This window comes from Bombina bombina, chromosome 4 (genome assembly GCF_027579735.1).
Source record: "Bombina bombina isolate aBomBom1 chromosome 4, aBomBom1.pri, whole genome shotgun sequence".
Classification (NCBI taxonomy): domain Eukaryota; kingdom Metazoa; phylum Chordata; class Amphibia; order Anura; family Bombinatoridae; genus Bombina; species Bombina bombina.
Genome location: NC_069502.1, coordinates 864074275 through 864093819, shown reverse-complemented (window position 1 = coordinate 864093819; position 19545 = coordinate 864074275). Strand labels below are relative to the sequence as shown.

Below are 19545 nucleotides of genomic sequence, written 5' to 3'. Positions count from 1 at the left end.
CTGTGGCAAGGTGCTGTACTATTTTTAACCGGGTGCTGGCTTTAGGCTGCTCCGGTTTGGGCATTAAGGGGTTAATCGTTTTGAAACTTGTGGTGCAATCTTATTAAGGCTTTTGGTACATACTATGAAAATTTCAGGAGAATTGCTGCATTTTTCACTGTTTTGTAAAATTGTGTGCTCTTTTTATCTCTTAAAGGCACAGTAACGTTTTTTTTCAAATTGTGTTTTTATTTGATTAAAGTGATTTCCAAGCCTGCTTGTATATATTACTAGTCTATTAAACATGTCTGACACTAAGGAAAATCCTTTTTCAATGTGTTTAGAAGCCATGGTGGAACCCCCTTGCAGAATGTGTCCCACTTGTATTGATATGTCTATACACTTTAAAGATCATATTGTTGCACTTAAAAATGTGGCCCAAGATGATTCTCAGACTGAAGGTAACGAGGGTAGCCCGTCTGCCTCTCCCCAAGTGTCACAACCAGTTACGCCCGCGCAAGCGATGCCTAGTACCTCTAGTGCGTCTAACACTTTTACATTACAAGACTTAGCGGCAGTCATGGATAATTCTCTTACAGCCTTCTTATCTAAACTGCCTGTGTTACCTGCAAAGCGTGATAGCTCCGTTTTAAGAACAGATTATGAGCATTCTGACGCTTTGGTAGCCGTATCTGATATACCCTCACAACGCTCTGAAGTGGGAGCGAGGGATTTGATGTCTGAGGGAGAAGTCTCTGATTCAGGAAGGGTTCCTCCTCAGACAGATTCAGATACATTGGCTTTTAAATTTAAACTAGAACACCTCTTAGAGGTCCCTGTTTACACGGATACGTTTCCGGTCCCTAAGAGGATTGCGGATATCGTTACTAGGGAGTGGGATAGACCAGGTGTTCCCTTTGCTCCCCCTCCTGTTTTTAAGAAAATGTTCCCCATACCTGACCCTGTGCGGGACTCGTGGCAGACGGTCCCTAAGGTGGAGGGGGCTATTTCTACACTTGCTAAACGCACAACCATACCAATTGAAGACAGTTGTGCTTTTAAAGACCCTATGGATAAAAAGTTAGAGGGTTTATTTAAGAAAATTTTTGTTCAACAAGGTTTTCTTCTCCAACCTTTCGCCTGCATTATTCCTGTAACTACTGCAGCTGCTTTCTGGTTTGAGGCGCTGGAAGACTCGCTCCAGACGGAGACCTCATATGAGGAAATTATGGATAGAATTAAGGCTCTAAAGCTAGCTAATTCTTTTATCACTGACGCCGCTTTCCAAATAGCTAAGTTAGCGGCGAAAAATTCAGGTTTCGCCATTTTGGCGCGCAGGGCGCTATGGCTAAAGTCCTGGTCGGCCGATGTGTCGTCTAAATCCAAGCTTTTGAATATTCCTTTCAAAGGAAAGACCCTCTTCGGGCCTGAATTGAAAGAGATTATTTAAGATATCACCGGGGGAAAAGGCCATGCTCTCCCTCAGGACAAGCCCTTTAAGACAAAGAACAAAGCTAATTTTCGTTCCTTTCGCAATTTCAGGAACGGCCCCGCTTCATCCTCTCCGGCTGCAAAGCAAGAGGGTAGCGCTTCACAGCCCAAGGCAACCTGGAAACCTTACCAGGGCTGGAATAAGGGTAAACAGGCCAAAAAGCCTGCAGCTGCCACCAAGACAGCATGAAGGGGTAGCCCCCGATCCGGGACCGGATCTAGTAGGGGGCAGACTCTCTCTCTTTGCTCAGGCCTGGGCAAGAGATGTACACGATCCTTGGGCATTAGAGATTGTAGCCCAGGGATACCTTCTAGAATTCAAGGACTCTCCTCCAAGGGGAAGGTTCCACATTTCTCGTCTGTCTACAGATCAGACAAAGAAAGAGGCGTTTTTACGCTATGTAGAAGATCTACTTACAATGGGAGTGATCCACCCAGTCCCAATTGCAGAACAAGGACTGGGCTTTTACTCAAACCTGTTTGTGGTTCCCAAAAAAGAAGGAACTTTCAGACCAATCCTGGATCTCAAAATTCTAAACAAATTCCTCAGAGTCCTATCATTCAAGATGGAGACTATTCGGACAATCTTACCAATGATCCAGGAGGGTCAATATATGACTACCGTGGATCTATAGGATGCGTATCTGCATATTCCTATCCACAAATATCATCACCAGTTTCTCAGGTTCGCCTTTCTGGACAAGCATTATCAGTTTGTGGCTCTTCCTTTCGGGTTGGCCACTGCTCCCAGAATTTTCACAAAGGTGCTAGGGTCCCTCCTGGCGGTTCTAAGACCGCAGGGCATAGCAGTGGCGCCTTACTTAGACGACATCTTAATTCAGGCGTCGACTTTCCAAAGAACCAAGTCTCACACAGAGATCGTATTGGCCTTTCTGAGGTCTCACGGGTCAAAGGTGAACGTAAAAAAGAGTTCTCTCTCCCCCCTCACAAGAGTTCCATTCCTAGGAACCCTGATAGACTCGGTAGAAATTAAAATATTTCTGACGGAGGTCAGAAAGTTAAAACTGTTAACTACTTGCCGAGCTCTTCATTCCATTCCTCGGCCATCTGTAGCTCAGTGCATGGAGACAATCGGACTAATGGTAGCGGCAATGGACATAGTCCCTTTTGCTCGGATACACCTCAGACCACTGCAACTATGCATGCTCAAACAGTGGAATGGGGATTATGCAGATTTGTCTCCTCAAATTCAGTTGGACCAGGAGACCAGAGATTCTCTTCTCTGGTGGTTGTCTCAGGATCACCTGTCTCAGGGATTGTGTTTCCGCAGACCAGAGTGGATCATTGTAACGACCGACGCCAGTCTGTTAGGCTGGGGTGCGGTCTGGGACTCCCTGAAAGCTCAGGGCTTATGGTCTCGGGAAGAAGCTCTTCTCCCGATAAACATTCTGGAACTGAGGGCGATATTCAACGCTCTTCAGGCATGGCCTCAACTAGCTGCGGCCAAATTCATCAGATTTCAGTAGGACAACATCACGACCGTAGCTTACGTCAATCATCAGGGGGGAACAAAGAGTTCCCTAGCAATGACGGAAGTAACCAAAATAATCAGGTGGGCGGAGGATCACTCCTGCCATCTCTCAGCAATCCACATCCCAGGAGTAGACAACTGGGAGGCGGATTTTCTAAGTCGTCAGACTTTTCATCCGGGGGAGTGGGAACTCCACCCGGAGGCATTTGCCCAGCTAATTCAGCTTTGGGGCACTCCATAGTAGGATCTGATGGCGTCCCTTCAGAACACCAAACCTCCTCTCTACGGGTCCAGGTCCCGGGATCCCAAGGCGGTATTGCTCTAGCAGCGCCTTGGTCCTTCAATCTGGCTTATGTTTTTCCACCGTTTCCTCTCCTCCGGCGTCTGGTTGCCAGAATCAAGCAGGAGAAGGCTTCGGTGATTCTGATAGCGCCCGCGTGGCCACGCAGGACTTGGTATGCAGACCTAGTGGACATGTTATCTGTCCCACCATGGACATTGCCAATGAGGCAGGATCTTCTGATACAGGGTCCGTTCAAGCATCCAAATTTAGTTTCTCTACGTCTTACTGCTTGGAGATTGAACACTTAATTATATCAAAGCGTGGGTTCTCTGAGTCAGTTATAGATACTCTGATTCAAGCTAGAAAGCCTGTCACCAGGAAAATCTACCATAAGATATGGCGGAAATATCTTTGTTGGTGTGAATCCAATGGTTACTCATGGAGTAAGATTAGGATTCCCAGGATATTGTCTTTTCTCCAAGAAGGATTGGAGAAAGGATTGTCAGCTAGTTCATTAAAAGGACAAATATCTGCTTTGTCTATCCCATTACACAAGCGTCTGGCAGAGGTACCAGACGTTCAAGCGTTTGCTCAGGCTTTAGTCAGAATCAAGCCTGTCTATAAATCTGTGGCTCCGCCATGGAGTTTGAATCTAGTACTTTCAGTTCTTCAAGGGGTTCCGTTTGAAACTTTACATTCCATAGACATTAAGTTGTTATCTTGGAAGGTTTTGTTTTTGATAGCTATCTCTTCTGCTAGAAGAGTTTCAGAATTATCTGCCTTACAGTGTGATTCACCTTACCTGGTGTTCCACGCAGATAAGGTAGTTTTGCGTACCAAGCCTGGTTTTCTTCCTAAAGTTGTTTCTAACAAGAATATTAACCAGGAAATAGTTGTTCCTTCTCTGTGTCCTAATCCATCTTCGAAGAAGGAACGTCTATTACACAATCTTGATGTAGTTCGTGCTTTAAAGTTCTATTTACAAGCAACTAAGGATTTCAGACAAACATCTTCCTTGTTTGTTATCTATTCTGGTAAGAGGAGAGGTCAGAAAGCGACTGCTACCTCTCTTTCCTTTTGGCCGAAAAGCATCATCCGTTTGGCCTATGAGACTGCTGGCCAGCAGCCTCCTGAAAGAATTACTGCTCATTCTACCAGAGCAGTGGCTTCCACATGGGCTTTCAAAAATGAGGCTTCTGTTGAACAGATTTGTAAGGCAGCGACTTGGTCTTCACTGCATACTTTTGCCAAATTTGACAAATTCGATACTTTTGCTTCTTTCGGAGGCTATTTTTGGGAGAAAGGTTTTGCAAGCAGTGGTGCCTTCCGTTTAAGGTACCTGTCTTGTTCCCTCCCTTCATCCGTGTCCTAAAGCTTTGGTATTGGTATCCCACAAGTAAAGGATGAATCCGTGGACTGGATACACCTTGCAAGAGAAAATAGAATTTATGCTTACCTGATAAATTACTTTCTCTTGCGGTGTATCCAGTCCACGGCCCGCCCTGGCATTTAAGTCAGGTAAAAAATTTTTTGTTTAAACTACAGTCACCACTGCACCCTATGGTTTCTCCGTTTTCTTCCTAACCTTTGGTCGAATGACTGAGGGGTGGAGCTAGAGGGGGAGCTATATGGACAGCTTTGCTGTGTGCTCTCTTTGCCACTTCCTGTAGGGAATGAGAATAACCCACAAGTAAAGGATGAATCCGTGGACTGGATACACCGCAAGAGAAAGTAATTTATCAGGTAAGCATAAATTCTGTTTTTTTTGGGGGGGGGGTATTTTGATAGGGCTATTAGATTAGGTGTAATTAGTTTAAATATCTGATCATTTCTTTTTTTATTTTGTGTAATTTAGTGTTTTTTTTTGTAATTTAGGTAATTGTATTTAATTTAGGTAATTGATTTAATTGTAGTGTAAGGTTGGGTGTTAGTGTAAGACAGGTTAGGTTTTAATTTACAGGTAAGTTTGTATTTATTTTAGCTAGGTAGTTAGTAAATAGTTAATAACTATTTAGTAACTATTCTACCTAGTTAAATAAATACAAACTTACCTGTAAAATAAAAATAAAACCTAAGATAGCTACAATGTAACTATTAGTTATATTGTAGCTAGCTTAGGGTTTATTTTATAGGTAAGTATTTAGTTTTAAATATGAATTATTTAGTTAATGATAGTCATTTTTATTTAGATTTATTTTAGTTATATTTAAGTTAGGGGGTGTTAGGGTTAGGGTTAGACTTAGGTTTAGGGGTTAATAAATTTAGTATAGTGGCAGCGACGTTGGGGGGGCAGATTAGGGATTAATAATATTTAACTAGTGTTTGCGATGCAGGGGGCGGCGGTTTAGGGGTTAATATGTTTATTATAGTGGCAGCGATGTCCAGAGCGACAGATTAGGCGTTAATAATTTTATATTAGGGTTTGCGATGCGGGAGGGCCTCGGTTTAGGGGTTAATAGGTAGTTTATGGGTGTTAGTGTACTTTTTAGCACTTTAGTTATGAGTTTTATGCTACAGCTTTGTAGCGTAAAACTCATAACTACTGACTTCAGTTTACGGTATTGATCTTGGCGGTATAGGGTGTACCGCTCACTTTTTGGCCTCCCAGGCAGACTCGTAATACCAGTGCTATGGAAGTCCCATTGAAAAAAGACTTTACGCAAATTGCGTAAGTTAATTTGTGTTACGGCCAAAAAAGTGTGTGGTGCCCCTAAACCTGCAAGACTCGTAATACCAGCGGTAGTTAAAAAGCAGCGTTATGAGCCTTAACGCTGCTTTTTCACTCATACCGCAAAACTTGTAATCTAGCCGTATGTTATTAGGCTTTTACTAATTCTGTTTTACAAGTTTATATTATAACCTGTACCGTGTACTATTAGGTAACTCCTGCTGTAATTACAGGGTGTCTAGAGGAAAACCCGGGCACCGGGCTATTAAATGTGAAGGAAGATGATGAGACACATGACATGAATAGTCATCAGACTGAAATACATTGCTCCCTCCCTGCCGGTGAGTAGTAATACGTGAGAGTCTGCCAGGGCTGTGCACACAGTTACTTACTGCTCTCCCTCCCTGCCAGTGAGTAGTAATACGTGAGAGTCTGCCGGGGCTGTGCACACAGTTACTTACTGCTCTCCCTTGTAGTTTACTGTCTGATTTATAAGCGCAGATAACAAAATGAGTTTAACCCTTGTTTAGTTCATGTTGTATTTTCATACTGGAATATAGCAGATCACAGTCAAAAAAAGGATGAGAGGGAAAAGGAGTAGAATGTTTGTATATGGTGTTATTGTCTGTCAGGGAAATATAAAAACTTTTTTATGGTAAAGTTATAAAAAAAACTAGATCATGTGATATAAAAACTGAATCTGATTTATTTGTACAGATGAAGATAAAGCTGATATAGTGAAAGTTGAGATAACAGAAGATCTGTGTGTGAGACAACAGCTGGAAGCACCAGATGAGGAAACCAGTGACAATTTTAGCCAAGGTGAGTGTGCATGTGTGTTGTGTCTAAGGGACGCAGGATACAGGTGAGTGTGCACATGTTGTGTGTGTGTGAGAGGGACACAGGATACAGATGAGTGTGCTTGTATGTTGTGTCTGAGGGACACGGTTACAAGTGAGTATGCACATATTTTGTGTGAGGGACACAGGATACAGGTGAGTGTGCTTGTATGCTGTGTCCGAGGGACACGGTTACAGGTGAGTATGCACATGTTTTGTGTGAGAGACAGAGGATACATGGGATTGGGCACATATGTTGTTTCTCGAGGACACATGTTTAGTGAGTGTGCATGTATGTTGTCTGGGGGATGAAGGTAGCATGATTGTGTTGTGTGTGTGTGTGAGGTACATGGGATACAGATGAGTGTTCATGTATATTGTGTGTGAGGTATGTGGGTTACAGGTGAGTGTGCACATATATTGTGTGTGAGGTACATGGGTTACAGGTGCGTGCACATATATTGAGTGTGAGGTATGCGGGTTACAAGTGAGTGTGCATATATTTTCTGTGTGAGATAAGTGGGTTACAGGTGAGTGTGCACATATATTGTGTGTGAGGTATGTGGGTTACAAGTGAGTGTTCACCTATATTGTGTGTGATGTATGTGGGTTACAGGTGAGTGTGCACATATATTGTGTGTGAGATATGTGAGTTACAGGTGAGTGCGCACATATATTGTTTGTGAGGTATGTGAGTTACAGGTGAGTGCGCACATATATTGTATGTGAGGTATTTGGGTTACAGGTGAGTGTGCACATATATTATATGTGAGTTACAGGTGAGTGTGCATAGTAAGTGTGATAGTCTACTTAATAAGTCTCTTGTGTGCACATAGTAATTTTTGGGTCATCACATGATTTGTATTTATATATAACTAGTGGTAAAGCCCGTGTACACGGGCCAAAATGTTTTATGAAAGAAATATACCTATCCATCTGTCTCTGTCCCTATCCCTCTGCCGCTGTCCCTCTATCCCTATTCCTATACCTCTGTCCCTATCCCTCTGTCTCTATTCCTGTCCCTCTGTCTATATCCCTGTCCCTCTGTTCCTATCCCTCTGTCCCAATAGAGGCCGCTGTATGTAACTAACAACCAATAGAGGGGGCTCTATATATAACTAATAACCAATAGAGGGCACTGTATATAACTAATAACCAATAGAGGGCGCTGTATATAACAACCAATAGAGAGCGCTGTATATAACTAATAGAGGATGCTGTATATAACTAACAACGTAACTAACAAACAATGGAGGGCGCTGTATGTAACTAATAACCAATAGAGAGTGCTGTATATAAATAATAACCAATAGAGGGTGCTGTATATAACTAACAACCAAGAGAGGGCGCTTTATATAACTAATAACTAATAGAGGGTGCTGTATATAACTAACAACGTAACTAACAACCAATGGAGGGCGCTGTATATAACTAATAAACAATAGAGGGCCCTGTATATAACTAGTAACCAATAGAGGGCGATGTATATAACTAATAGAGGGTGCTGTATATAGCTAATAACTAATACAGGGCGCTGTATATAACTAACAATCAATAGAGGGCACTGTATATAAGTATACAGCACCCTCTATTGATTGTTAGCTATATACAGCGCCCTCTATTGGTTGTTAGTTACATACAGCGCCCTCTATTGGTTCTTAGTTACATACAGCGTCCTCTATTGGTTATTAGTTATATTTTTGTATACAAATAGTCTTGCGCTGCAGGGATTTTTTATTTTTATTTGGCTGCGCGCACAACCTACGACGGTGACGGATGTGTTACAAACGCAATTATAGTATAGACGAGAGAGAAATTGATACATCCCAAAAGCACTACAAACAACTTACACATACATGTATATTCTTATTGTACAGGCGGTATGGATGTGACGCCTTCAGATGGCTCAGCAGTTGAGCACGGAGGAGAACCGTACGTGTGTGATCACGTGAAGACTGAGGAGGATGAAGTTCCTATAAATACGGCTACAGGTGATTAACACTAATTAACACATTACCGTCAAACATCTGCCGGATATAGCGCAGGTCTTGCTTCAGGCATGCGGTCCTAGCACAGCTTCACTTCTGTCTGCGAAGCTGCGCTAGTTAAACTTTTAACGACCATGGACGTCCACGGTACATCAGTCTCAAGCGGTTAAGTAAAGGGAATATTCTGTGATGGTGACATTTTGCCTCATGTAAATAACAGTTATAGTCACACTTAATGTCGAACAAACTAATGATCTGGAAGCTGTGAAGGAGGAAATCAGTTACAATATCAATACAATTGAGTGTACGTGTGTGATGTGTCTGAGGGATACAGGGCACAGGTGAGTGTACGTGTGTGATGTGTCTGAGGGATACAGGGCACAGGTGAGTGTACGTGTGTGATGTGTCTGAGGGATACAGGGCACAGGTGAGTGTACGTGTGTGATGTGTCTGAGGGATACAGGGCACAGGTGAGTGTACATGTGTGATGTGTCTGATTTATACAGGGCACAGGTGAGTGTACATGTGTGATGTGACTGAGGGATACAGGGTACAGGTGAGTGTACATGTGTGATGTGTCTGAGGGATACAGGGCACAGGTGAGTGTACATATGTGATGTGTCTGATTTATACAGGGCACAGGTGAGTGTACATGTGTGATGTGTCTGAGGGATACAGGGCACAGGTGAGTGTACGTGTGTGATGTGTCTGAAGGATACAGGGTACAGGTGAGTGTACATGTGTGATGTGTCTGAGGGATACAGGGCACAGGTGAGTGTACATGTGTGATGTGTCTGAGGGATACAGGGCACAGGTGAGTGTACATGTGTGATGTGTCTGAGGGATACAGGGCACAGGTGAGTGTACGTGTGTGATGTGTCTGAGGTATACAGGGCACAGGTGAGTGTACATGTGTGATGTGTCTGAGGTATACAGGGCACAGGTGAGTGTACATGTGTGATGTGTCTGAGGTATACAGGGCACAGGTGAGTGTACATGTGTGATGTGTCTGAGGTATACAGGGCACAGGTGAGTTTACATGCGTGATGTGTCTGAGGTACACAGGGCACAGGTGAGTGTACATGTGTGATGTGTCTGAGGTATACAGGGCACAGGTGAGTGTATATGTGTCTAATATTACATTTCCTTGTTCAGTGCTAAAATGTAACCATATTTTATGAACTATGCAGGGGATGTTAAGACTGAAGTCACACTTATTACTGAACAGCCTAATGATCTGGAAGCTGTGAAGCAGGAATTCAGTTACAATATCAATACAGGTGAGTGTAATGTGTGATTTGTCTGAGGGGTGCAGGGCACAGGTGAGTTTATGTGTGTGATGTGTCTGAGAGATACAGGGCACATGTGAGTGTACATGTGAAACGTGTCTGAGGTAAGCAGGGTAAAGTGAGTGTGCGTGTGATGTGTTGGAGGGGTGCATGGACCAATTGGGTTTACGTACATGTGTGGTGTGTATGAGGAATGCAGGTCACAGGTGAGTGTACTTTTGTGATGTTTCTGAGGGGTGCATGGCACAGGTGAGTGTATGTGAAGTGTCTCAGGGTTGCAGGGTACAGGTGAGTGTACGTGTGTGATGTGTCTTAGGGATGCTGGGCACAGGTAAGTGTTTGTGTGTGATGTGTCTGAGGGATACAGGGTACAGGTGAGTGTACATTTGTGATGTGTACGAGGGGTGCATGGCATAGGTGAGTGCATGTGATGTGCCTTGTGGGACGCAGTTTCCAAATTAATGTACTTGTATGATTTGGCTGATGGGCGCATGGACCCAGTGAGTGTACGTGTGTGACGTGTCTTAGGGATGCAGGGTACAGGTGAGTGTACATGTGTGATGTGTCTGAGGGATACAGGGTACAGGTGAGTGTATGTGTGTCTTATATTACATTTCCTTGTTCAGTGCTAAAATTTAACCATATTTCTTTTTTATGACACGATGAGTCCACGGATCATCTTAATTACTAATGGGATATTCACCTCCTGGTCAGCAGGAGGTAGCAAAGATCACCACAGCAAAGCTGTTAAATAGCTCCTCCCTTCCCTCCCACTCCAGTCATTCTCTTTGCCTACGTTAGTGATAGGAAGTGGCAAAGTGAGGTGTTAGATTAGATTCTTCAATCAAGAGTTTATTATTTTAAAAGTAGTGCAAGATTGTGCCATATCAGTCTCTTCAGGGAGATCACATATGAGCTTTTGTTTATTTAAGTGGTAAACTGTTGGTCACAGTGTGAGTGTTTCCGTGAGAACAGACTAAGCAGCTTTTATTTGAAGTTGTAAAGTCTATCCTTTTGCTCCTGGTGCCTTTACTTAAACAATGGCGACCGGGAGATGGCTTGTGAAACGCCCACAAGGGGCGGAGCTTGTAAATGCCGCCAATGTTTTGCACTCCTTCCTCCTAACACTTCTGACTATCGCAAGGAGTGGAGGAATTTAAGATTAGAATATGCGCTTTGTAGAAGGCACTTCCTTCCTAACCTTTCCGGTTATCGGAAGAAACTGAGAAATTCTTGTCTCAGTTCTTGCGCTTAAGACAGCGCTATAGCAAGGGCAGGATTGTGTAGAGAGGCTGTTTGATGCCCCAGCTGGGTCAAACTAAGGTGTAGAGAGAGTTTAGCAGTACTGAAATTCCTCTCATACATATTCAGTCATTTGTGACCTCATAAAAATAAAGAAGTTACTCTTTAACATTTAAAGAGACAGTAACGCTTGCTATATGTTAATTTTTATGTAAGCGTACATTAAATTTTATAACACACATGCAGTGCCCTGCGGCTCCTCGCAAATTCCATCTGGAGTTGCTGTGCAAGACATTGCTTCTTTATTTAATTATTCTGCCATATGTGAGACAGATTGATTGAGGAAGTGTCCATTACATTTTCTAACACGCATGCAGTGCCCTGCAGTTCCTTGCAATTTCCATCTGCAATTTCTGCACAAGACATCACTTCTTTAATGCCATGGCGATATCTGTGAACAAAGAAGTAACGTTTTTGATAAGTTCTGCAATGTTTGCATGCTAATTTAGCTTACCTATGCACACAGAAATAACAAGTTACTTTTTTTAAATTTAAAGAGACAGTAACGTTTTTTATGTGCTAAATTTGTTAAAGAATCCAGCTGTTTATATGTGTAATCATCCTTTATGATTCAAGGTGGTCCACGAGGCCCTGCTAGAGGTCTCTTGATTTAGGCTTGGATTCCAATGTGGTTCTACCAATCCACTTCTATTTTTCATTTATTAAAATTCTGTAATCGATAAGGATAGACTTGTTCTAAACCTACTTCTTCTAGTCGCATATTGCTTAGGAGCCTAGTAACAATGGTCAAATATACCACAAATTTCTCCTAAGGTGTCCCAAAATATTTATAGGCTACATGGAGTTGCCCTACTTTTAATACATTGTCTGTTTTTTCCTACGCTGTTGCAAAAATGTGCATGAGGTCTTATTCACTCAGAATAGTGTGATTGACTCAGTTGTAGTTATTTCAAATGATTCTTCCCTGTAACTAAGGAGGAAGATATTTCGATAGTACCGGACAAGGAATTCTCAGTCTCGGATGAGGTAAATACCTTTATCTTATCAGGAGCTTGTTTTTTCCTTGCTTGAATACCTCCATTTGCTTCTTGAGGAGGTTGTAGCTACTCTGGGTGGCTCCGACACCAGTAAGTTATTCTAATATTATGATGTACCCTTTATGATGGAAGTATTCCTGTACCTGATAGGGCTATAGGGGTTTTCCCTTTTTTTTTCTCCTACACTTAGAAGGAAGGAGATACCTAAGGGAAATGAGAATCTCCACGTTGGTCTAGAGTCTTTTAACATAAAGGATAGTAGTTCCTTCAGGACTCTATGCAGATGAAGGACCCTACGATTAATAGTTAGAGGGTCTACATTGTCAACCTGCGGTTGGTGTGACTACTGTTTCCAGCGGGTGACGTACTGGTTTGTTGCGTTGTCTGTTTCTATGGACAGACACCCCTCTCACATTAATAGTAGAAGGGCCTTTAAGTGAGTAGGCTCCTTTAATGTAATATAGTGAAAAGGAGATAAGAGATAATTTTGTTTCTCTCGAGATTCCTAGGTAAATTATTTTATTCCTCCTACCAAGCATGGAGACCCTATCTGACTTAGAATAGAGGAAATCAGTCTAAGAAGCTTGCTGCTGACTCAACATGAGGGACGTGCACCCGACCCGTAAGGGGGCAGGTTCTCCTCAATCAGTTTTGGTTTTGTGATCATTATCCCTGGGTGTTGTACATTGTGTTCCAGGGATACAAATAAGAGTTCAAGTCTTTCACCCCAGGGGTAGGTTCCTGCTTCAGGATTATCGACTGTGGCGCTGTATCTGGACACCATTCTAGTCCAAGCGCCATCCTTACAACAAGCTAGATTCCTCACAGATATAGTGCTATCCTTCCTGCGGTTTCTCGGGTGGAAGTTAAATTTGGAAAAGAGTTCCTTAGTCCCAAGAACAAGGGTATCTTTCTTGGGAACCATAATAGATTCCATATCAATGGAGATTTTTCTGACAAGAGGTCAGGAAATCAAAGATTATCGATACTTGTCTAGTCCTTCAGTGCACTCCTCGGCCGTCAGTGGCCCAGTGCATGGAGGTAATGGGGCTGATTGTGGCGGCAATGGACATCATCCCGTTTGCTCGGTTCCACCTCAGACCTCTGCAGTTAAACATGCTCAGGCAATTGAACGGAGATTATGCAGACTTGTCTCCTCGAATAACTCTGGAGCAGGAGACAAGGGACTCTCTTCAATGGTGGTTGTCTCTGGATCATCTCTCCCAGGGAAGCTGCTTTCGCAGACCGTCTTGGGTGATTGTGACAACAGACGCCAGCCTTCTCGGGTTGGGAGCTGTCTGGGGCTCCCTAAAGACTCAGGGAGTTTGGACTCAGTCAGAGTCTGTTCTTCCTATAAACATCCTGGAACTGAGAGTGATCTTCAATGCTCTTCTGACCTGGCCTCAGTTAGCCTCGGTCCAGTTTTTCAGGTTCCAGTCGGACAACATAACTTCAGTGGCTTACATCAATCATCAGGGAGGAACGAGGAGTTCCTTAGCGATGATGGAAGTAACCAAGATAATTCAGTGGGCGGAGGCCCATTCTTGCTACCTGTTGGCGATCCACATCCCAGGGGTGGACAACTGGGAGGCGGACTTTCTGAGCAGGCACACCTTTTATCCGGGGGAGTGGAAACTCCATCCGGAAGTGTTCTCCAGCCTGATTATCAAGTGGGGTCTACCGGAATTGGATCTCATGGCATCTCGACAGAATGCCAAGCTTCTGAGATACGGGTCCAGGGACCCCCATGCGGAACTGATAGATGCTCTGGCGGTTCCTTGGACCTTCAGTCTAGCATACCTATTTCTTTCATGTAATTGGCAAGAGTCCATGAGCTAGTGACATATGGGATATACAATCCTACCAGGAGGGGCAAAGTTTCCCAAACCTCAAAATGCCTATAAATACACCCCTCACCACACCCACAATTCAGTTTTACAAACTTTGCCTCCTATGGAGGTGGTGAAGTAAGTTTGTGCTAAGATTTCTACGTTGATATGCGCTTCTCAGCATTGTTGAAGCCCGATTCCTCTCAGAGTACAGCGAATGTCAGAGGGACGTGAAGGGAGTATCACCTATTGAATACGATGATTTCCCTAACAGGGGTCTTTTTTATGGGTTCTCTGTTATCGGTCGTAGAGATTCATCTCCTACCTCCCTTTTCAGATCGACGATATACTCTCAAATTTACCATTACCTCTACTAAAGAACTGTTTTAGTACTGGTTTGACTATCTGCTATATGTGGATGGGTGTCTTTTTGGTAAGTATGTTTTTATTACTTAAGACACTCTCAGCTATGGTTTGGCACTTTATGCAAATTATATAAAGTTCTAAATATATGTATTGTACTTATATTTGCCATGAGTCAGGTTCATGTATTTCCTTCTGCAGACTGTCAGTTTCATATTTGGGAATATAAACACTTTAAGAAATTTGTTTCTTACCTGGGGTTTAGTCTTTTTAAATTTTTACTACTTTTGCATTTGCGGGTATTAGGCCCGCGGGTGCGTCAAATGTTAGACTCTATTGCATCATTTTTGGCGCGAACTTTTTTGGCGCGGGAAATTACGTTTTTTGATGCAACTTCGTCATTTCCGGCGCCATACGTGACGTTGAGACCTTTCACACGGCGGCGTCATTAGTGACGCAAGTGTGTCATTTCCGGTCATTTTTGGCGCCAAAAAAGTTTACGTTACGTTGTGCGTCATACTTGGCGCCAAATTTTTTTCATTATTTCAATACCCCATTCATGTTTGCCTCCTGCTTTCTTCTCTATCAAGAGGCCTATGCTTTTGCATTTTTTCCCATTCCTGAAACTGTCATTTAAGGAAATAGATAATTTTGCTTTATATGTTGTTTTTTCTTTTACATTGAGCAAGATGTCCCAATCCGATCCTGTCTCTGAAGTTTCTGCTGGAACATTGCTGCCTGACATCGGTTCTACCAAAGCTAAGTGCATTTGTTGCAAAATTGTAGAAATTATTCCACCGAATGTCATTTGTAATAGTTGTCATGATAAACTTTTACATGCAGATAGTGTTTCTATCAGTAATAGTACATTGCCAGTTGCAGTTCCTTCAACTTCTAATGTGCATGATATACCTGTAAATTTTAAAGAATTTGTTTCTGAATCTATTATGAAGGCTTTGTCTGCATTTCCACCTTCTAATAAACGTAAAAGGTCTTTTAAAACCTCTCATTTAGCTGATGAAATTTCAAATGACCAACAACATAATAATTCATCCTCTTCTGCTGAGGATCTATCTGCAAAAGAAGATCCTTCCTCAGATATTGACACTGACAAATCTACTTATTTATTTAAAATAGAGTATATGCGTTCTTTATTAAAAGAAGTGTTAATTACTTTGGATATTGAGGTAACCAGTCCTATTGACGTTCAGTCTAATAAACGTTTAAATGCTTTTTTTAAACCTCCTGTGGTTTCCCCAGGTGTTTTTCCCATTCCTGAGGCTATTTCTGATATGATTTCTAGGGAATTGAATAAGCCAGGTACTTCCTTTGTTCCTTCTTCAAGGTTTAAAAGATTGTATCCTTTACCAGCAAAATCTATAGAGTTTTGGGAAAAGATCCCCAAAGTTGATGGGGCTATTTCTACTCTTGCTAAACGTACCACTATTCCTATGGAAGATAGCACTTCCTTTAAGGATCCTTTAGATAGGAAGCTTGAATCTTATCTAAGGAAGGCCTATTTATATTCAGGTCATCTTCTCAGACCTGCTATTTCTTTGGGTAATGTTGCGGCTGCATCAACTTTCTGGTTGGAAAACTTAGCGCAACATGAATTGGATTCTGACGTATCTAGCATTGTTCGTTTACTGCAACATGCTAATCATTTTATTTGTGATGCCATTTTTGATATTATCAAAATTGATGTTGGATCCATGTCTTTAGCTGTATTAGCTAGAAGAGCTTTGTGGCTTAAATCTTGGAATGCTGATATGACATCTAAATCTAGATTACTATCTATTTCTTTCCAAGGTAATAATTTATTTGGTTCTCAGTTGGATTCTATTATTTCAATTATCACTGGAGGAAAATGAGTTTTTTTGCCTCAGGATAAAAAACCTAAGGGTAAATCTAAGGCTTCTAACCGTTTTCGTTCCTTTCGTCAGAATAAGGAACAAAAACTCAAAAATCTGTCCAAAATCATTGGATTCAGAGCATTGTCTCTCAAGGGTATCGAATAGGATTCAAAGTAAGACCTCCTGTGAGAAGATTTTTTCTCTCACACATTCCTGTAAATCCAGTAAAAGCTCAGGCTTTTCTGAAGTGTGTTTCAGACCTGGAGTCTTCAGGGGTAATCATGCCAGTTCCTCTTCAGGAACAAGGTTTGGGGTTTTATTCAAACCTATTCATTGTACCAAAGAAAGAAAATTTGTTCAGACCAGTTCTGGATCTAAAAATTTTGAATCGTTATGTAAGAGTATTAACTTTCAAGATGGTGACTATAAGGACTATTCTGCCTTTTGTTCAGCAAGGACATTATATGTCCACAATGCAGGATGCATACCTTCATATTCCGATTCATCCAGAACACTATCAGTTTCTGAGATTCTCTTTCCTAGACAAGCATTACCAATTTGTTGCTCTTCCATTTGGCCTAGCAACAGCTCCAAGAATCTTTTCAAAGGTTCTGGGTGCCCTACTATCTGTAATCAGAGAACAGGGTATTGCAGCGTTTCCTTATTTGGACGATATCTTGGTACTAGCTCAGTCTTTGCATACTGCAGAATCTCACACAAATCAACTAGTGTTGTTTCTTCGGAAACATGGTTGGAGGATCAATTTACCAAAAAGTTTCTTGATTCCTCAGACAAGGGTCACCTTTTTAGGTTTCCAGATAGATTCAGTGTCCATGACTCTGTCTCTAACAGACAAGAGACGTTTAAAATTGGTTGCAGCCTGCCGGCGCCTTCAGTCTCAGTCATTCCCTTCATTCCCTTCAGTGGCTATGTGCATGGAAGTTTTAGGTCTCATGACTGCAGCATCGGACGCAATCCCCTTTGCTCGTTTTCACATGAGACCTCTACAGCTTTGTATGCTGAATCAATGGTGCAGGGATTATACAAAGATATCACAATTAATATCCTTGAATCCCAATGTACGACACTCTCTGACATGGTGGATAGATCACCATCGTTTGGTTCAAGGGGCTTCTTTTGTTCGCCCAACCTGGACTGTGATCACAACAGATGGAAGTCTTTCAGGTTGGGGAGCCGTTTGGGGGTCTCTGACAGCACAAGGGGTTTGGAAATCTCAAGAGGCGAGATTACCAATAAATATTTTAGAACTCCGTGCAATTTTCAGGGCTCTTCAGTTCTGGCCTCTACTAAAGAGAGAACCGTTCATTTGTTTTCAGACAGACAATATCACAACTGTGGCTTATGTCAATCATCGGGGTGGGACTCACAGTCCCCAAGCTATGAAAGAAGTATCTCGGATACTTGCTTGGGCGGAATCCAGCTCCTGTCTAATCTCTGCGGTGCATATCCCAGGTGTAGACAATTGGGAGGCGGATTATCTCAGCCGCCAGACTTTACATCCAGGGGAGTGGTCTCTCCATCCAGATGTGTTTTCTCAGATTATTCAGATGTGGGGGCTTCCAGAGATAGATCTCATGGCCTCTCATCTAAACAAGAAACTTCCCAGATACCTGTCCAGATCCAGGGATGTTCAGGCGGAAGCAGTGGATGCGCTGACACTTCCTTGGTGTTATCAACCTGCTTACATCTTCCCGCCTCTAGTTCTTCTTCCAAGAGTGTTTTCCAAAATCATCATGGAACAGTCTTTTGTGTTGCTGGTGGCTCCAGCATGGCCACACAGGTTTTGGTATGCGGATCTGGTTCGGATGTCCAGTTGCCCACCTTGGCCACTTCCGTTACGGCCGGACCTACTATGTCAAGGTCCGTTTTTCCATCAGGATCTCAAATCATTAAATTTGAAGGTATGGAAATTGAACGCTTAGTTCTAAGTCATAGAGGTTTCTCTGATTCAGTGATTAATACTATGTTACAAGCTCATAAATCTGTCTCTAGGAAGATTTATTATAGAGTTTGGAAGGCTTACATTTCATGGTGTTCTTCTCATAAATTTTCCTGGCATTCTTTTAGAATTCCTAGAATTTTGCAGTTTCTTCAGGATGGTCTGGATAAGGGTTTGTCTGCAAGTTCCATGAAAGGACAAATCTCCGCTCTTTCTATTTTATTTCACAGAAAAATTGCTATAATTCCTGATATACACTGTTTTGTACAGGCTTTAGTTCGTATTAAGCCTGTCATTAAGTCAATTTCTCCTCCTTGGAGTCTTAATTTGGTTCTGAGGGCTTTACAGGCTCCTCCCTTTGAACCTATGCATTCTTTGGACATTAAACTACTTTCCTGGAAAGTGTTGTTCCTTTTGGCTATCTCTTCTGCTAGAAGAGTTTCTGAGCTATCTGCTCTTTCTTGTGAGTCTCCTTTTCTGATTTTTCATCAGGATAAGGCAGTTTTGCGGACTTCTTTTCAATTTTTACCTAAGGTTGTGAATTCTAACAACATTAGTAGAGAAATTGTTGTTCCTTCTTTATGTCCTAATCCTAAGAATTCTTTGGAGAGATCCTTACATTCTTTGGATGTGGTAAGAGCTTTGAAATATTATGTGGAAGCTACTAAAAATTTCAGGAAGACTTCTAGTCTATTTGTTTTATTTTCTGGTCCTAGGAAAGGTCAGAAGGCTTCTGCTGTTTCCATGGCTTCTTGGTTGAAACTTTTGATTCATCAAGCTTATTTGGAGTCGGGTCAAACCCCGCCTCAGAGAATTACAGCTCATTCTACTAGATCAGTCTCTACTTCATGGGCTTTTAAGAATGAAGCTTCAGTCGATCAGATTTGCAAAGCAGCCACTTGGTCCTCTTTGCATACATTTACTAAATTCTACCATTTTGATGTATTTGCTTCTTCAGAAGCAGTTTTTGGTAGAAAAGTTCTTCAGGCAGCTGTTTCAGTTTGATTCTTCTGCTTTTTTATTTAAGTTTTTTTCTTTCAAAAGTGAAAATAAACTTATTTTTGGGTTGTGGATTATTTTCTCAGCGGAATATGGCTGTTTTTGTTTTAGTCCCTCCCTCTCTAGTGACTCTTGAGTGGAAGACTCCACATCTTGGGTATTGATATCCCATATGTCACTTGCTCATGGACTCTTGCCAATTACATGAAAGA

General features: G+C 42.2%; 1 protein-coding gene across 1 annotated transcript in view; it reads left to right on the top strand.

Annotated features, from left to right (window-relative positions):
- The window catches only part of LOC128657333 (gastrula zinc finger protein XlCGF26.1-like), an 86509-nt gene that overhangs the window by 23109 nt on the left and 43855 nt on the right, over positions 1-19545 (top strand). The window contains exons 3-6 of the mRNA XM_053711639.1: positions 6147-6254; positions 6631-6735; positions 8630-8743; positions 9931-10020. Coding sequence (XP_053567614.1) covers positions 6147-6254; positions 6631-6735; positions 8630-8743; positions 9931-10020 — 417 coding nt within the window. The remainder of the gene's footprint in view (positions 1-6146; positions 6255-6630; positions 6736-8629; positions 8744-9930; positions 10021-19545) is intronic.